This window comes from Oncorhynchus kisutch, linkage group LG15 (genome assembly GCF_002021735.2).
Source record: "Oncorhynchus kisutch isolate 150728-3 linkage group LG15, Okis_V2, whole genome shotgun sequence".
NCBI classification, from domain to species: Eukaryota; Metazoa; Chordata; class Actinopteri; order Salmoniformes; family Salmonidae; genus Oncorhynchus; species Oncorhynchus kisutch.
Genome location: NC_034188.2, coordinates 54,622,957 through 54,642,177, shown reverse-complemented (window position 1 = coordinate 54,642,177; position 19,221 = coordinate 54,622,957). Strand labels below are relative to the sequence as shown.

At 45.0% G+C, this 19,221-nt stretch overlaps 1 protein-coding gene across 8 annotated transcripts in view; it reads right to left on the bottom strand.

Moving 5' to 3' along the window:
* LOC109905507 (unconventional myosin-Ic) overlaps positions 1–19,221 on the bottom strand; it is a 68,252-nt gene that overhangs the window by 21,391 nt on the left and 27,640 nt on the right. For all 8 annotated transcript variants that reach the window (XM_031790546.1, XM_031790539.1, XM_031790538.1 and 5 more), the window contains exons 2-7: positions 8,003–8,158; positions 7,626–7,741; positions 3,794–3,992; positions 3,270–3,350; positions 2,824–3,003; positions 1,899–1,997 (exon numbers count right to left, since the gene is read on the bottom strand). In XM_031790546.1, coding sequence (XP_031646406.1) covers positions 1,899–1,997; positions 2,824–3,003; positions 3,270–3,350; positions 3,794–3,992; positions 7,626–7,741; positions 8,003–8,158 — 831 coding nt within the window. The remainder of the gene's footprint in view (positions 1–1,898; positions 1,998–2,823; positions 3,004–3,269; positions 3,351–3,793; positions 3,993–7,625; positions 7,742–8,002; positions 8,159–19,221) is intronic.

The window sequence follows — 19,221 nt, the reverse complement described above, 5'->3', positions numbered from 1 at the left end:
TAAATGCTTTTTTCTTTACATAGTTGAATGTGCTGACAACAAAAATCACACAAATTATCGATGGAAATCAAATTTATCAACCCATGGAGGTCTGGATTTGGAGTCACACTCAAAATTAAAGTGGAAAACCACACTACAGGCTGATCCAACTTTGATGTAATGTCCTTAAAACAAGTCAAAATGAGGCTCAGTATTGTGTGTGTGGCCTCCACGTGCCTGTATGACCTCCCTACAACGCCTGGGCATGCTCCTGATGAGGTGGCGGATGGTCTACTCAGGGATCTCCTCCCAGACCTGGACTAAAGCATCCGCCAACTCCTGGACAGTCTGTTGGTGGATGGAGCGAGACATGATGTCCCAGATGTGCTCAATTGGATTCAGGTCTGGGAAACGGACCGGCCAGACCATAGCATCAATGCCTTCCTCTTGCAGGAACGGCTGAAACACTCCAGCCACATTGTCTTGCATTAGGAGGAACCCAGGGCCAACCGCACCAGCATATGGTCTCACAAGGGGTCTGAGGATCTCATCTCGGTACCTAATGCCAGTCAGTGCTACCTCTGGCGAGCACATGGATGGCTGTTTCGGCCCCCCAAAGAAATGCCACCCCACACCATGACTGACCCACCGCCAAACTGGTCATGCTGGAGAATGTTGCAGGCAGCAGAATGTTCTCCACGGCATCTCCAGACTCTGTCACATCTGTCACATGTGCTCAGTGTGAACCTGCTTTCATCTGTGAAGAGCACAGGGCGCCAGTGGCGAATTTGCCAATCTTGGTGTTCTCTGGCAAATGCCAAACGTCCTGCACGGTGTTGGGCTGTAAGCACAACCCCCACCTGTGGACGTCGGGCCCTTATACCAACCTCATGGAGTCTGTTTCTGACCGTTTGAGCAGACACATGCACATTTGTGGCGTGCTGGAGGTAATTTTGCAGGGCTCTGGCAGTGGTCCTCCTGCTCCTCTCTGCACAAAGGCGGAGGAAGTGGTCCTGCTGCTGGGTTGTTGCCCTCCTACGCTCTCCTGATGTACTGGCCTGTCTCCTGGTAGCGCCTCCATGCTCTGGACACTACGCTGACAGACACAGCAAACCTTCTTGCCACAGCTCGCATTGATGTGCCATCCTGGCTGAGCTGCACTACCTGAGCCACTTGTGTGGGTTGTAGACTCCGTCTCATGCTACCACTAGAGTGAAAGCACCACCAGCATTCAAAAGTGACCAAAACATCAGCCAGGAAGCATAGGAACTGAGAAGTGGTCTGGTCACCACCTGCAGAACCACTCCTTTATTGGGCGTGTTTTGGTAATTGCTTATAATTTCCACCTGTTGTCTATTCCATTTGCACAACAGCATGTGAAATTTATTGTCAATCAGTGTTGCTTCCTAAGTGGCCAGTTTTGATTTCACAGAAGTGTGATTGACTTGGAGTTACATTGTGTTGTTTAAGTGTTCCCTTTATTTTTTTGAGCAGCACTGCCCTCTCCCTCTTCCCTCACTGAACAGAGAAATACTGAGCTCTGGCCCAAAGCCCAGACCAGTCATGAAAATGCAAAAAACATCCACACAAATCAGCCCTCTCATCACACACACTGTCCCAACACACTCACACATAAGATAAGACCACTTTATTGGTCAATATAGACAGTCACACAACCTGACTATATACACAAGACTGCAGCAAAGGGGAATACAGCATGTTACTCCACAATAACAAAACAGAGGGTGGCACCCAAAGCATAGGCGGGATTGGTCAGGCGGGATTGGTCAGGCGGGATTGGTCAGGCAGTCAAAAATGGAATAAGTGTTCAGTAGTAGTATTTAAGGTGATCAACAACACACCGACCTAAGCGGTTAACATCATGTCTGTGTGTCTGTGTTGTAAGAACAGGTTCTTACCTCCACCTCGTCCTCGCTGAAGCCGATGACAGACAGGGCTTTCCTCACCACCTTCCAGTCGCTGCGGTCGTTGATGGAGCTCACCTTGGGACAGTTCCCCTGAGAAACACACACACACAGACAAAACACGGTTGAAGCCAAAACACCACAATTCTACATTGCAAGTAAAATCGTTCCTCAACAAAGCAGCCGACATCTAAATCCATGTTAGTAAGAAGTAAAACAGTAGGGTGTTAAGTTAAAAACATCCACCAAGCTGCTCCACGTAGACACGTTCAGACGTTCCTGAAAGATCGGCAGGTTCATGTTTTACATGCTTCCTCGCTACAGGCCGTATGCGTACTAAATTGTAGATCCAGCAAACACAGACACTCATCTACGCAGGCGTGTGCACGCCGCATACTGAACGCCCACACATTCATTGGCTGACTAAATAAAGTGTCTGTGCGTGCGTTTGCAGAAATATTGTAGGTCTCAGCGGGGGAGTGAGGAGGGATAGACAACTCCTTCACCTGAGAGCATCTCTATAGCAGCACTAATAACACACTGGGTCCATTAAGCAGGTCTCACACTGGGCCACAGCCAGCACACACTAGAGAACATGAGTGAGTGAGTGAGTGAGAGAGAGAGAGAGAGAGTGGGAGAGTGGGAGTGTGAGAAAGAGAGAGAGAGAGAGTGGGAGTGTGGGAGTGTGGGAGCGTGGGAGCGTGAGAAAGAGAGAGAGAGAGTGAGAGAAGACACACACCTCTTCCTGCTGTAAAAGCAAAAAAGGAGACTTAGGGATCCATCTCAAATCACACACACGAGTGCGTAACTTTTGACCTGAGCCCTAAACAGCTCGACACATGCTCCAGTCAGAAGTTGGAGACGAGGAGAGTGTCCCATTCCAGACCTAACCATAGAGTGAAACTCTGCTGCGTCCCACCTTGACGAGGTACTGGTACTGCTGGGGGTTCCTCTCCAGGCCCAGGCGCCGCAGCAGGTCCTCCTCACCCCCCTCAATCAGCTGGTAGAAGATGTGGAAGTTCCTCTCGCCGTGGTTCTGGTGAACCACCCGTGACTTCTCCAGCAGGTAGTTGAGGATGTGTCCCCCTACCGGTGCACCCTGCCGCCGGGAGAGAGGGAACCGGGGAACGGGGGAGGAGGAAAGGGTGGTGAGGCAGGGATACTGAGACAGATACAGAGCCACATGCAGGTGTACACGGCCCCCAGGACAGTACAGCAACGTAGGAGTGGAAAAATAAACATATTGTACAAGTTAATATGGAAGGACTGGCAGTGTTTATGTACTGGTTTCCTCCTTACAGGAACATACTCGGTCATTGGTGTGTGTGGGTGTGTGTGTGTGTGTGTGTGTGTGTGACCACTCACCTTGAAGTCAAACTGGATGTCCATGTATTTACCGAAGCGGCTAGAGTTGTCGTTGCGTAACGTTTTGGCGTTTCCAAAAGCCTGGGGTCACACATTGGGACGAAGAGGCAGACCGAGAGGAGGGAGAGACAGACAGGAGACCGAGGAGGAGAGAAAGGGGGGGGGGGGTAAACAGGAGAGAGGACAGAGAAGGGGGATACAGGAGTGGGGAGGGTAGACAGGCGTGTTAAAGTGGTGTCAGATGGTCAGGAGGTGTGCTGGGCTGTGACTGAGACACGGGGCTAGATTACAGGGCAGTCAGCTCCTAACACATCTGTGCCCCATCTGTCTGGACTCCACTAGTCTACAGCCCATTCAGCCAAACACACCACAGCTCAATACAGTACACTAAATGAGTAGAGAGCCTGCTCACACTCCAGGACAGGCCACACACACACACACACACACAAATATGATGTCTTGTTTTAGACTGGACCAAGCCAGACACATGCAGTGGATGAAATGGTATTCCCCCCAGTGTTGACCTCTAGGACAGGGTTGGACTGCAGCAGGCGGTCCTTGACCGTCTCCACCTGGTCGCTGGCGGGACAGGTCACGGCGTAGTACTGCAGGATCTTCTTTGAGGCCTCAGTCTTGCCGGCACCGCTCTCCCCAGAGATGAGGATGCACTGGTCCTTACGCTCCGTCCGCATGGACCGGTACGAGTTGTCAGACACCGCGTAGCTGGAAGGAGGAGGGAGAGAGACAGAGAGAGAGACACACACACAGAGAGAGAGACACACAGAGAGAGACACAGAGAGAGAGCATGAGTCAGTGAAGTAGTGGAGTGGGACAGTTAGCCAACAGAGGCACTTTGTGTCATCGCATCCTCCTGTACCTTCAATTTGGAGTAGAGGGGATACAGTAGAGTAGAGTAGATACAGTAGAGTATACAGTAGAGTAGAGGAGATACAGTAGAGGATACAGTAGAGTAGAGGATATACAGTAGAGGATATACAGTAGAGGATACAGAGTAGAGGATACAGTAGAGTAGGGGATACAGTAGAGGATACAGTAGAGTAGGGGATACAGTAGAGTAGAGGATACAGTAGGGGATACAGTAGAGGATACAGTAGAGTAGAGGAGATACAGTAGAGGATACAGTAGAGTAGAGGATACAGTAGAGGGGATACAGTACAGGATACAGTAGAGTAGGGGATACAGTAGAGTAGAGGATACAGTAGAGTAGGGGATACAGTAGAGGGGATACAGTACAGGATACAGTAGAGTAGGGGATACAGTACAGTAGAGGATACAGTAGAGTAGGGGATACAGTAGAGTAGGGGATACAGTAGAGGATACAGTAGAGTAGGGGATACAGTAGAGTAGAGGATACAGTAGAGTAGGGGATACAGTAGAGTAGAGGATACAGTAGAGGATACAGTAGAGGGGATACACAGTAGAGTAGGGGATACAGTAGAGGATACAGTAGAGTAGAGGATACAGTAGAGGGGATACAGTAGAGTAGAGGATACAGTAGAGTATAGGGGATACAGTAGAGGATACAGTAGAGGGGATACAGTACAGTAGAGGATACAGTAGAGTAGGGGATACAGTATAGTAGAGGGGATACAGTAGAGTATACAGTAGAGGGGATACAGTAGAGTAGAGGATACAGTAGAGTATAGGGGATACAGTAGAGGGGATACAGTACAGTAGAGGATACAGTAGAGTAGGGGATACAGTATAGTAGAGGGGATACAGTAGAGGATACAGTAGAGTAGGGGATACAGTAGAGTAGGGGATACAGTAGAGGATACAGTAGAGGATACAGTAGAGTAGGGGATACAGTAGAGGATACAGTAGAGTAGGGGATACAGTAGAGGATACAGTAGAGTAGGGGATACAGTAGAGTAGGGGATACAGTAGAGTAGGGGATACAGTAGGGGATACAGTAGGGGATACAGTAGAGTAGGGGATACAGTAGAGGATACAGTAGAGTAGGGGATACAGTAGAGGATACAGTAGAGTAGAGGATACAGTAGAGGATACAGTAGAGTAGAGGAGATACAGTAGAGGATACAGTAGAGTAGAGGAGATACAGTAGAGGATACAGTAGAGTAGAGGATACAGTAGAGGGGATACAGTAGAGTAGAGGATACAGTAGAGGGGATACAGTACAGTAGAGGATACAGTAGAGTAGGGGATACAGTAGAGTATACACTAGAGGGGATACAGTAGAGTAGGGGATACAGTAGAGAATACAGTAGAGTAGGGGATAGAGTAGAGGATACAGTAGAGTAGAGGATACAGTAGAGGATACAGTAGAGTAGGGGATACAGTAGAGGATACAGTAGAGTAGGGGATACAGTAGAGTAGAGGATAGAGTAGAGTAGATACAGTAGAGTAGAGGATACAGTAGAGGATAGAGTAGAGTAGGGGATACAGTAGAGTAGGGGATACAGTAGAGTAGGGGATACAGTAGAGTAGGGGATACAGTAGAGGATACAGTAGAGTAGAGGAGATACAGTAGAGTAGGGGATAGAGTAGAGGATACAGTAGAGTAGGGGATAGAGTAGAGGATACAGTAGAGTAGAGGATACAGTAGAGGATACAGTAGAGTAGGGGATACAGTAGAGGATACAGTAGAGTAGAGGATAGAGTAGAGTAGATACAGTAGAGTAGGGGATACAGTAGAGGATACAGTAGAGGATACAGTAGAGGATACAGTAGAGGATACAGTAGAGTGGGGGATACAGTAGAGGATACAGTAGAGTAGGGGATACAGTAGAGGATACAGTAGAGTAGAGGATAGAGTAGAGTAGATACAGTAGAGTAGGGGATACAGTAGAGTAGGGGATACAGTAGAGGATACAGTAGAGTAGGGGATACAGTAGAGGATACAGTAGAGTAGGGGATACAGTAGAGGATACAGTAGAGTAGGGGATACAGTAGAGGATACAGTAGAGTAGGGGATACAGTAGAGGATACAGTAGAGTAGGGGATACAGTAGAGGATACAGTAGAGTAGGGGATACAGTAGAGGATACAGTAGAGTAGGGGATACAGTAGAGGATACAGTAGAGGATACAGTAGAGGATACAGTAGAGGATACAGTAGAGGATACAGTAGAGGATACAGTAGAGGATACAGTAGAGGATACAGTAGAGTAGGGGATACAGTAGAGGATACAGTAGAGTAGGGGATACAGTAGAGGATACAGTAGAGTAGGGGATACAGTAGAGGATACAGTAGAGTAGGGGATACAGTAGAGGATACAGTAGAGTAGGGGATAAAGTAGAGGATACAGTAGAGGATACAGTAGAGTAGAGGATACAGTAGAGTAGAGGATAGAGTAGAGGGGATACAGTAGAGTAGAGGATAGAGTAGAGAGGATACAGTAGAGGATACAGTAGAGTAGAGGGGATACAGTAGAGTAGGGGATACAGTATAGTAGAGGATACAGTATAGTAGAGGATACAGTAGAGTATACAGTAGAGGGGATACAGTAGAATAGAGGGGATACAGTAGAGTAGAGGATACAGTAGAGGGGATACAGTAGAGTAGAGAATATACAGTAGAGTGGAGGGGATACAGTAGAGTAGAGGATAGAGTAGAGGATAGAGTAGAGGATAGAGTAGAGGATAGAGTAGAGTAGAGGGGATACAGTAGAGAAGATACAGTAGAGTAGAGAAGGTAGAGTAGAGGGGATACAGTAGAGGGGATACAGTAGAGGATACAGTAGAGTGGAGGGGATACAGTAGAGTAGATACAGTAGAGGGGATACAGTAGAGGGGATATTACTACACATTTCCACACAAATCCTCAACTGTTCTTAACATAATTTCTTATTTTGTGTAGTTCTGTTTTGACTATCTCGTATATGGACAATTCCACAAAATTCTACACATTTTATACCAATTTGATACCTCTGATAACACCTAGTACCACACCCCCACCTCACTCCACCCCCCTCCCCCAACCCACCTCCCTCCACCCCCCCCACCCAACCCACCTCCCTCCACCCACCCACCTCCCTCCACCCAATCACACCTTCCCCAACCCACCCCCAACCCACCTCCCTCCACCCCTTCATGGCTTCATAGTCGAGTAGCAGCGAAGGAGCAGCGAAGCCGAGCGCATGGCGGAATCTCCATAATACAGTCCATTGTTGGTCCGTGGTCAGAGAGTCAGAGGAACTGGCCAGGAATTAACCTCTTCGCTTAGCAACTCAAAACAAACAGGCCCGACGTAATGTATGCCGAGCAGACACTCAGAAAACCCCCCCGTTACATAACTGTTCGTCCACGACTCAGTCAACTGGGATGGGAGGAGGAGAAGGGGGAAGATGGTGGGTTGGGATACCCGGGTTACTCACATGTGGGGAGAGACCTCGTAGAAGTTTATGCCTCGGTAGCGCTCCATGTGGTTCTTGGTGTAGATCTCCAGATCCTTGTAGGGGTTCACCGACACCAGGACTGAGCCGATGTATGTCTGAGAGCGAGACAAAGACACCATGAACTCTCTCTCTAAGGTGACAACACAGTGGGGGAATGCTGGGATGCATCGACACACAGTGTATTTGTAGCTTCAGCAGGCACAAATTCATGGAGGGCAGCAACATGTTACGCAACAGAATACAAAAACAAGCGTTGTTTATTGGACAAGTTCAGGTCTTCCTTCCCCTTTTGCGTTCGTTTGCTACCTAATGAATATGACCCGGGAGGCGAGTGTAATTGGGGTAGGACGTCTTACATAGATGAGGTTCTCCTTGAAGCGCTTGCGGAGATTCTCGATGAAGGCCGCCTCGCTGGTGTGGTTCTCCAGCAGGACAAAGTCCTGCACACCCACCCGGTCCCTGGCCGTCAGGGCACTCTCCATTGTGATCCGCACCCCGTCACTCCCCAACGTCTGGAGGGAGGAGAGAGAAGGTCAGCAATAGGAACCATGAATAGACAAAAATAAGGCAGGAGAGAGAAGAAGAAAAACTAATACCAAAAGACAGAAGAGACATTCTAAGCAGACGCTGGTTAAGTTGGATCACCGTTGCGTGTGAATCTCTCTCAAAGTGTTCATTTATGCCTGACAAGTAAGCGCTCATAACGGCCCCAGAATCTAGCTCCAGCACCCCGGAATTTAGCTCCAGTACGTACTTCAACACACACTATGACGCAATGCTTCGCATAAAAAGGTACACATTTCCATCAAAAACCATGACTAAAGAATAGTTCGCACAAGAGCCCTCTCTCCCACATTCAATAACATACAGGCAGACAATGATTGCAGGAACTGGAGTTTTGCAGTGTTCCACACCGAGGAGCTCTCCTTAGAAAACGATTCACTTTGTAATCTTGTGTAAGCTAGAACTAGAAGCGCAGGAACAAAAAAGTTTGCACTTCGACCAAAGTCTTACAGGCTCCAACCAAGCTAGAATCCCCAATCTATTTAAATAATATGTGCACTGAAAACACTTAACTTACATCCTTCAGCTCGTCAATGCGTTTGCCCAGGAACCTGTTCTCTACGATGGAGGCTTGAGTTTTACGTACCAGACCGCAAATGTTACCCAGATCCATGGCTCACTATACAGTAGTCACTATCATTACACAGGACCACACAGATCTGTCACTACGCTCTGGACGTGTCAACAAGGCAGGTGATTACACAGGTGATTATGCCAACACACACACACACGTTTATTGTTCATTGCCCATGTTCATTACCACACACACACTGTACAGAGCAGCTGCATATGTTGTTGTGTTATTGACACAGTAGGGCCCTGCCCAGGGGAAAGAGGTGCTCCTCCACCTAATTAAGGGCTGCAGTGGGTGAGGCAGCTGTTGACTATGTGGCTTGTATCACAGAGGAGAAAAACAGAGCGAGACAGAGAGAGAGAGAGGAGGGATGAAGTAGACAGAACGTGAGAGTGTAGCTGAGGAGAGGAGACTGGAGAGGAACGTGTGCCAGTGTGTGTGTGTGTGTGTGTGTGTGTGTGTGTGTGTGTGTGTGTGTTGCCAGGAAGTGATTCCATTCCTTATCCAGCATCATCACTGTACTCAACGTTCCAAAAACAACTCCCTGCTTCACACAGTACCCTACCCTGCTATACCTCTCTCCCTCTCCCTCCCTAAAGCAACAGTGAGTTACAACGAGAAATGGCAAGATAGTGAAGTAGTCGCAACAGTTATGTCCCAAATGGCGCCCTACTCCCTATATTGTGCACTAATTTTGACAAGGTCCCTTATGGCTCTGGTTAAAAGTAGTGCACTATGTAGGGAGTAGAGTGCCAATTGTGCCAACCCCTGGTTGTTAAGAGCTCTACACAGTCTACGCAAGCGAGGTCGACGGAGGTTGGCCGTATAAATGTACGTAAACTACGAAGAGAGCGACAGAAACGGACCTGCGCCGGCTCCGTTTGCGAAGACAGCGTAGAGCCCTTTAGACTTTAAACCTAATGAATTGCCTCTGCTTGAGGGGTCTCCACACACAAACACCTAATAGCACCATTTAATGTACTTCAGCGTTATGACTTAGTGGCAGGCGAGTTGTTCCAGCTTCATGATTCCTACAGATGTCGGATCTTACTGTGATCACCCTGTTGTCGGGGAACCTTCCTGTAATGCAGTATATTTGAAGTTTAAAAAGGCTTCTGAAGTTTGGAATTTCCACTGAAACTTCAGACTTGATTTTCTTACAAAAAAAAGTATCAACCCTTAGAATGTTTAAAAATGAATTATAATCCACATTACCTGTTGCTGCAAGTTTATTTTCATGCTGTAGCAAACTGGCTCAAATGAAGATTCATGGGGTGATGACTCAAGCTTTCACTCCAGCCTTTTTCACTCACTTCATTTACACTGTATCCCTCCGAGGGTCTTTAGGTAGCTAGTGGTCACCAGCACCCCTCCATCTCCTTTCTCTCCTCCACCATCCCCCCTTCAAGTCACAGGCCCGTATTCACAGTCTCAGAGTAGGAGGGCTGAGCTAGAATACTTAGAATGAAATACAATGATATGGAGAGGGGTGACCTGATCCTAGATCAGCACTTCGACTCTGAAAGGCTTTTGGAATACGGGCCCGGAGCCTTGGTGAGCTATCGTTTCACATGGCCTGGGGGAAAACAAAGAGCCTGCAGTTCCTGAGGAAAAAGTGATCCGTCTTGGGCTGGTGCTGCACTGAGAGAAGTTCCTCTCCCAGGGTTCGTTGGGCTGGTTAGTGAGAATGGGCATCTAATTGCGTCAACATCCAGGGGAAAGACATAGAATTACTAGAATGGACATCCCCATCTAAGTTAATGATGCCATGTGTGGACCATTCTACTGATTATATTTATATGGGGAAACATTTCAAGAGATGATGGAACAGTGCCAACATTCTTCTCTTTCTTTTTAACACAGCGAGGGAGTTCTCTCTCTGACAGGAAGAGGATGAGGAACCTCCTTTCTCCCCGGGCTCATTAGTGAGAAGCCTGTTATCTGGACATCTAATCCAGTGATGAGCAACTTTGAGGGGTTGGGGGACACAACAAATCTGAACTCATCATGAGGGGCCATAGTTGCTTGCGGGTCTGCATACCCACATCCTTGAAACTGACTAACAAAATCAATGGGGTGCACCCGACTGGTAATTCGACAACGATAACAAGTTCAGACAGGCTGCTGAATTAGCCAGCTAAAATATTTTAGCTGACAAGGGCTAATTGATTGACTATCAGAAACTGACATAAGACAGGGGAAAGCCATAGAAATATAATTACGAGAACGGACATCCCCATCCAAGTTAATGACGTCACAATGGGTGGGTGGACCGTTCTATTGATTCTATTTCTATGGAGAAACCATTTCAAGAAAACAATGGAACAGCGCCAACATTCTTCTCAACACAGGGAGGGAGTTCTCTCTCTGACAGGGAGAGGATGAGGAACCCCCTTTTCTCCCGCTTCGGTTTCCCATTCGCTCAGCGGTCTCCCAACACCACCTCTCTCCATTACTTCATTGTTCCTCAAATGGGGATTTTAGAGTCGTTTTCCTGCCTCCCCACACTCTGCCCCTTCCACACACACGTCCTTGTTGAACACACCAACACTGCTGCGCTACCAACTGTACATACCGCTACCAGCATGCTGTCACCTTTTCCAGATCCTGTGGAGAAAACAAAAGGACCGGGGCCTACTGCGGTGTGCCTGCTCTGGCCCCCTCTAATCCGCTCTCCCACTCTCATTCCCTCTCTCCCACCCTTGCCCTCTTTCTCCTACCGTCCACCACTTACCCTCCCCCTGTCTTTCACCCAGTAGATATGGTAGTTGATTTGTTTTCTGTGTAATCTGAGGGAAATATGAAAATCTAATATGGTCATATATTTGGCAGTTTAGGATGTGCAGCTCAGTTTCCACCTCATTTTGTGGGCATTGTGCACATAGTCGGTCTTTTCTTGAGAGTCAGGTCCGCCTATGGCGACTTTTCTCAATAGCAAGGCTATGCTCATTGAGTCTGTACTTAGTCAAAGCTTTCCTTAAGTTTGGGTCAGGTATTCTGCCACTGTGTACTCTCTGTTTAGGGCCAAATAGCATTCTAGTTTGCTCAGTTTTTTTGTAAATTGCTTGACATATTGGAAAGAATTATCTTTTTGTTATCTCATGATTTGGTTGGGTCTAATTGTGTTGCTGTCCTGGGGCTCTGTGGGGTCCCAGGACCAGCTTGCTTAGGGAACTCTTCTCCAGGTTCATTTCTCTGTAGGTGATGGCTTTGATATGGAAGGTTTTGATGAATCGCTTCCATTTAGGTGGTTGAAGAATTTAAAAACAACTATTTTCTGGAATTTGATAATTAGCGGCTATCAGCCTAATTCTGCTCTGCATGCATTATTTGGTGTTTCGCATTGTACACAAGATATTTTTGCAGAATTCTGCATGGAGAGTCAACTTGATGTTCACTCTACCTGCTCTCACAGAGCAGTGAACAACCGAGTGTGGCTAAGGGGAATGAGTGGGTTTGATGCATAACCATAAAACAATGCTTGCCCTTAGCATTGCCCTTTGCCTGACCTTAGCGTTGCCCTTTGCCTGACCTTAGCGTTGCCCTTTGCCTGACCTTAGCGTTGCCCTTTGCCTGACCTTAGCGTTGCCCTTTGCCTGACCTTAGCGTTGCCCTTTGCCTGACCTTAGCGTTGCCCTTTGGTCTATATTGTGGTATACAGGATGAACCAAGCAGCTGAAAAGGGTTCATTGCTATTATCAGCATCTGGAAGTCTGACGTATAACAGCATTGACAGACAAGAGATTTAAACATGATCCATTGCAGTTACAGTGAGTGATGTGTAAGCAGTATCGTAAAGTAAAAACACTGGATAGCCCCAAAAAAACTTTAGTACTATCGGTACTTTACTATTTATATATTTGACAACTTTTGCTTTGCTACATTCCTAAAGAAAATGTACTTACACTCCACACATTTTCCCTGACTCCCAAAAGTACTCGTTCCATTTTGATCCATAATAAATACAAATGCTTTACAGGACAGGAAAATGGTCCAATTCACACCCTTATCAAGAGAACATCCCTGGTCATCCCTACTGCTTCTGATCTGGTGGACTCATTAAACACGTTGTGTTTCTAAATCGTGTTGCTGTGTTGGAGTGTGCCCCTGGCTATCCATTTGCTAAGGAATTTAAAACGTATTTATACTTTTACTTTTGATACTTTAGTAGATTTACTTTTACTCAAGTAGTATTTTACTGGGTAACTTTCACTTTAATCATTTTCTATTAAGGTATCATTACTTTTACTCAAGTTTGACAGTTGGGTACTTTTCCCACCATTGTGTAAAAGTGGGTATGGTGCTAGAAAGGGAATCAACTAAATGGTCCATAGCCATGGTATCCTGTTATATTATTACATATTATAAACTGTTTGAGCCCTGAATGCTAATTGGCTGACAGCCGTGGTATCTCAGACCGTTTACCAAGGGTATGACAAAACAGATTTGGACTGCTCTAATTACGTTGATAACCAGTTTATAATAGCAATAAGGCACCTCTGGGTTTGTAATATACCATGGCTAAGGGCTGTATCCAGGCACCCCACATTGCACAGTCCATAAGAACAGCCCTTAGCGTGGTATATTGGCCATATACCACAGCCCCTCGTGCATTATTGCTTAATTATAATACAGGTGGTTCTAAACCTGAATGCTGGTTGATTAAAACCGCATTCCAGCCGGTGTCTATTCCACAAATTACCACTAGCTAAATCTATGACTAAAATGCCTATTTACTCTGTTCAATCTGACTGCGTAATCCACTGTCTCCTCAACCCAGCCAGGCAAATTGTAAATTTGATCTCCACTATAAAAAATATCTAGACATTCTCACATTATTTTAGACTAACATTTAGTTTTCAACAGCAGAGATGGGTATTAGCCTTGCTGTTCGTCTCTCAGACACTTGGAACATCGTTTCGTTTGACAAAGATCGAAACAAAGTGTAGCTAGTTTGCAGTCTGTACAGCTTTAGTTTGAAATAATTGTGTTAGCTGTGTTGTTGGCTAGCTCCTCTGAACAACAGTGTCCATAGATATAGAACATTTAGAATGAACGACTGGGTCGCGTCCATAGATCCAGTCATTAAGTATTTTAGTTCTGTGTCACGTCTCTGGCAACCGAGCCGATAGAACGACGAACAGCCGGCTTGGGTAGCAACCCTAGATTTGTTGGGACTAAATTTATATCTTGTTGAAGGAGGAAGTAGTATGATTCAATTCCTCAATAAAGTAACACAAATATGTCTATCATGATTTGAATATGTTGGTAACCCAATGTATAAAAGTGATCATGCCCTCGAAGCCGAAGTTTGGAGGATATATTGGCACGGTTTACCAACACCTGTGCCAATATATCCTCCAAACACCGGCTTCTCGGTCATTATCACTTAAATATAATTTAATGTTATCCTTTTCATAATGGAGGGGGTTGAGTAGTTAATACATGAATAAAGGCTTCTTTTTAAAAGGTCACTATTTGATCATATTTTCTCAGGTAAATTATCTATATAGAAGAGAAAGACTAATGCTGCATTTAGACGAGGGGCGTCAAAACCGTCATAACAGTCGGCATAGCGGGACAAGAAAGCAAGATGGTAACCGTAAAAGCAAGCCATCAAGACTATGCATTGCTATCGTGATTTCAGTAAACAAAACCGTGCTACCACAGACGGCAAACATTTGAATATTTTAACTCTGGCGTCAAGTTCCGTCCAGTAGCGGAAGTAGAGTTTTGTAAATGGGGTGGCCAAGGCTACTTCAGAGGGTCCAAAGAACATGACAGAAAATGTGACATCTAAGGAGCATCAATAAATCCTATGATTGCTGATTAGAGGTAGAAGTGATAATTCACTCAATGTGGCAGATAGTAACCCTTTCAGACCACACTTCACTAGAATTCTTGAACATACTATGACTAGTCAGTGTCTCTACCTCAGAACTGCAGTTCAATTTCTCACACACACACACACACACACATACTTTGGTCACTGTTTTCATGAATATATAATCTGGGTCTATAAATGTTGAATATCCTAAATATTTTCAGAAAATAAAGCTCAAGCACCAAGGAGATAAATTGCATAGTTTATTTACAACACAAAAGCACTGCAATTTGACTTGAAAAATACAAATAATTTTGGTGCCCAGCAATATTACAAACTACAGTATCATATTTATGCTCATATATATTATGTTAACTAATAGCAAAGAATTTTTGGAATTGTCCTAATCAAGACCAAATTAAGTGTGACAAGATACCCCTTGGATTTATCATTTTAGAATGTCAGTGTACTAGCTAGTACACAGTGCAGGTTTTAATCATGACCAGACCGCCTAAGTGCCAAATGATCCTAGGTAGAATTAAAAACAGCATAATTCTGCAGTTCTGGTGAGAACTGCCAAAATGTTTCACACATTCAGTGTTGAGGGCGCGTACCCTCCTTGACTCAACCCTGAGAATCCCGAGGTGACTTAACCCGTCATCAACCGCTGATTAAAACCCAACTTAGGACAACAGTTCTAAAGCTGAGGAGCTTCTTTCACAAGAAGCACTGCTGACTGGTGTAACAATAGAAATCTTAAAGTCGAAATAGCTCATGGAAGACCTCTTTATAACATTCTAGAAACACAAAGTCAAGGAGACTAGACGGTCTGTCCCTTCCACTTTTCTCTCTCCTATCAAGAAGCCACTTGGTTTGATGAACCTCATGTTTTGAGGTCCTCTAAATCTGGTCTGAGCAAAGACAAACAGAGGCTCCAAACAGAGGCTCCTCATTCAAGAATGTTGTGCTCTTTGGGTTGAGAGACTGGACCCCTTTGAAAAAACCCTCTGCAGCTCAGCTGTGAGACTGTCAAGCACCTGATAAAAGATCGCTCATACCATCACTTTGGTTACTATTTTTTCTGTCCAACAGTGCTCATCAATGAGTCGTCTTTTACAAAACTGTTCGTACACATATTTTGCAGTGCTCTGCAATCTCTTCAACCTCTTTCCATAGTTCTCCAAAGTAACACTCACTTCTGTAGTCCTGTAATGTGTCTGTAAGGGCACCTACTAGGTCCACAGCCCTTGCTAGGTCAAGAGAGCTTGATTGGAGCATGTCAGAAATACATTTGGCATCACCAAGCACTTTACAAAAGGTACCCAAAAGCCCTTTGAAATGTAAAATCTCTCTGAGAAAGAAGGCCCCTTGCCTCCACTGATCCATCACCACTATTTTCAAGTGTGATATCCTGTGGCGCTCTCAGAACTGCTGGAAGCCTGTCCCTCAGACTACGGCATGCCACGTATCTGCATGCCCACCTTACATCTGTAAGTCTCTGTCGTTCCCTGGGCTGCTGCTGTGGATACAGCTCTTTCTGAACTGCAAGCCACTTGAGATGAACGTATGAGCCAGATACAAAAGTTATAAAGCTTCTGCAGAAGAGCAGAAAAGTGAACTGCCTCAGGCACTGATTTTACAGCATCGACAAGAACCAAATTCAAAAAATTTGCATAACAGTGCAGCTAAAATGCAAATCTTGAACTGTTTTTAATCCATGCAGACACACCAGAATGCTTTCCGCTCGTGATGGATGCACCGTCATAGCCTTGTCCCACAAGATCATTTCTGTAGTCCAGACCATGTTTTTCCAAGGCAATCGATTATCATTTTTGTGAGACCTGCTGCAAGCTCTCAGATGACTGAAAAGGTGTAAAAAGCTTTCGTGGATGGCCCCGCTGTAGTAGTACCTCACAAATAAAGTTACTTTTTCTTTAAATCTTTAGTGTCATTTTCACTTCTCTTATTATTTCACTTTGCACCATCTCAGCTAAGACCTCAAGAACTTCCTTCTGGATTTGGTGGCTTGTGTACTTAACATGCTTTGCTATTTCTTCTAAGATAGTAAAAAAATTACCCTTGTTGTGAGAGTCAGACTCTCGATGACCTCTCTGCACTATATTTAGAGTGGCAGTTAATAGGAGCACATCTGCAATCGTTTTAATGTAAGTACAGTTTTCATCCCCAAAATTTTTCTGGACCTCATTTATGACATCTAACATTGATGAGTTGCTGTCAATAACCCTTTGATGCTGATTCCAAGCATACATAGCATTGATATAACACTGCCTTCAAATGGAGCGTAAACCCAGAATCTTTAAACAGCACCTTTTCCCAGTTACAAAAACCTGACTGTGATGTGAAGGCAGATTCAGGTGTACTGGGCATAGAAAAATGCCTACAGGCGAAACAATAAGTAGAATCTTGATTTAGAGAATATTCAAGCCACGAATTGTCCTTATAACCAGGAGCTGTTAAAGCCCTTTTCCTAGAACCATGCTGAGTTCTGGGAAATGTTTGAAAACACGGCTGTACATGACCCTCTTCTCTGGATCTTGAACCGTTTGAAATACACGTTAAATAATGTGTCATATCTCTATAGAAATGTATAATTAAGGGATCCACAAGATTAGATAGTAAAAGCTGCTAACTAAAATGTGTAGTTTAAAGTATAGGCCTGGCCTCCCATTGGGTCCTTTAGGAACAGACTCCCTACTCTGCAGTAAGTAACTTAGCTAGCTATCATTTCTTAGCCTGTTTGCTATCGTAAAGGCGTTTCTGCATATTGTGGTAATCTTTTGAGTAACGTTAACAGATTGATAATAACTGTTAGTTTTGAGTTCAAGTACGAAAATCTGAGTTAATGGATTTCAAATTGCTGAATGTTAACTTGCTGAACCCTGACAGCTGTACCCTACTAGTTACCCCACATCAGCTAAACATTCGTATACTCTAACTTACCACACTGTACTGTATATGCGTGTATTACTAACACAGATGTAAACAATGTTTGGCTCCCAATTTAGCCCATCTCCCTTATCTGATTAACTGTCTGTTAATGGAACTAAAGGTCTAACATTAACTTCCACAGCGATTCAACTTCCGCAAAAGTTGTTCAGGAAACATAAACCAGATACCAAACCTTAAAACGTGCATCAAATATGATGCATTCGCCAATCGCGAAAAGAGTTTGTGGAGCTGTGTAAATATTCTCTCTTCTTCTTCTGTAGGTTCTTCTTATTCTTAGGTCTCTCGCAACCAACGTTAATATTCTCTCTTCCTAGTCCTCGATTTGAAAATTGCCCTTGTCGAAAGCCAAAGTAAATGCTTCTTTCAACAAGAGGTGAAATGAGGAGTCAATCAGCATCAAACTGCCAATAGCAAATGGCAATTTGTGTCCCGTCTACAGTGGCAGCCCGAACGGCATTCACCGGGAGCCCGAACGGCATTTAGCATCGTTCTCTCATTGAAAACAATGACATCCGGTTTGCAGTCTACCTCGGCTCATCTAAAAGGCAGCATGAGAAAAATAGGGAGGGATTTATGTCTGTGGGAAAGTGGAGAACATCGGCCAATCCCCAGTTCGGTCTCAGCCAGCATAACTAAAAACAAACATGGGTATAATCTGCTTCTAAGGAGAGCACGGTTAGCCACTCAAGAGTTTTGCCCTTTTGAAAAATGCTCCACTATGAATCAGTTGTCTGGCTCTCCTCCATCTTGTTATCAAAAAGGGAGTAACACAGAAGGAAAGAGAGCCAACACAGATGGATGCTTCAGGTTCACAGACATTATGGGATCATACACACGACTACATCCTGGGATTCGCTACAGAACTGACAGGGGATAGCGGTCATGGGACCTCTCTCGCTCTCGAGGTTGTAGGCTGACTGACGCTCCTGGGTTTTCCATGGCCGCAAGTGGAGGTCACATGTGGCCATTTAGGAAGGAAGCTAAATGATTAAAGCAGTCCAGATGTGTTTCAAAGCACAACAGGGTATTCTGAGCACTTTCACTTTTAAAGCGTCACCTTGGAGTATACAGAATTCTTTTGAACGGCTATTTGTGCGTTTATGGCGAGTTAGAATGGATAGCTTGTCATCAACGTTTATAATGCGGGTATTCACAGGAAGTGTTACTGTAGAAATATTTCATATGGAAACATACTGAGAACCTACTGAAGGCGAAATCAATCAGGGTTTACGATGGCAGACTTTGGAAGAGCCGTTTCGAAAGAGGTCTAATGAAACCACTATTTTCCATGATTTGAATCAGTGGCCTACTTCAAGTTTCTAGTAACGTTTTGATGATGGACTGCCATGGAGTCCCCCCTCAATGCTTGAAAAAGAGGGATGATGTGAAGCTCTGTCGGTCTGTGTCTGTGCGTGTACATAACCGTTCAAAAGTTCAGGGTCACTTAGAAATCTATTTTTTGAAAGAAAATCAAAAATTGTCCATTAAAATAACATCGAATTGATTATAAATACAGTGAATACATTGTTAATGTTGTAAATAACAATAACAATATTTTTTAAATGGAATATCTACATAGGCGTACAGAGGCCCATTAGCAGCAACCATCACTCCGGCGTTCCAATGGCAGGTTGTGTTAGCGA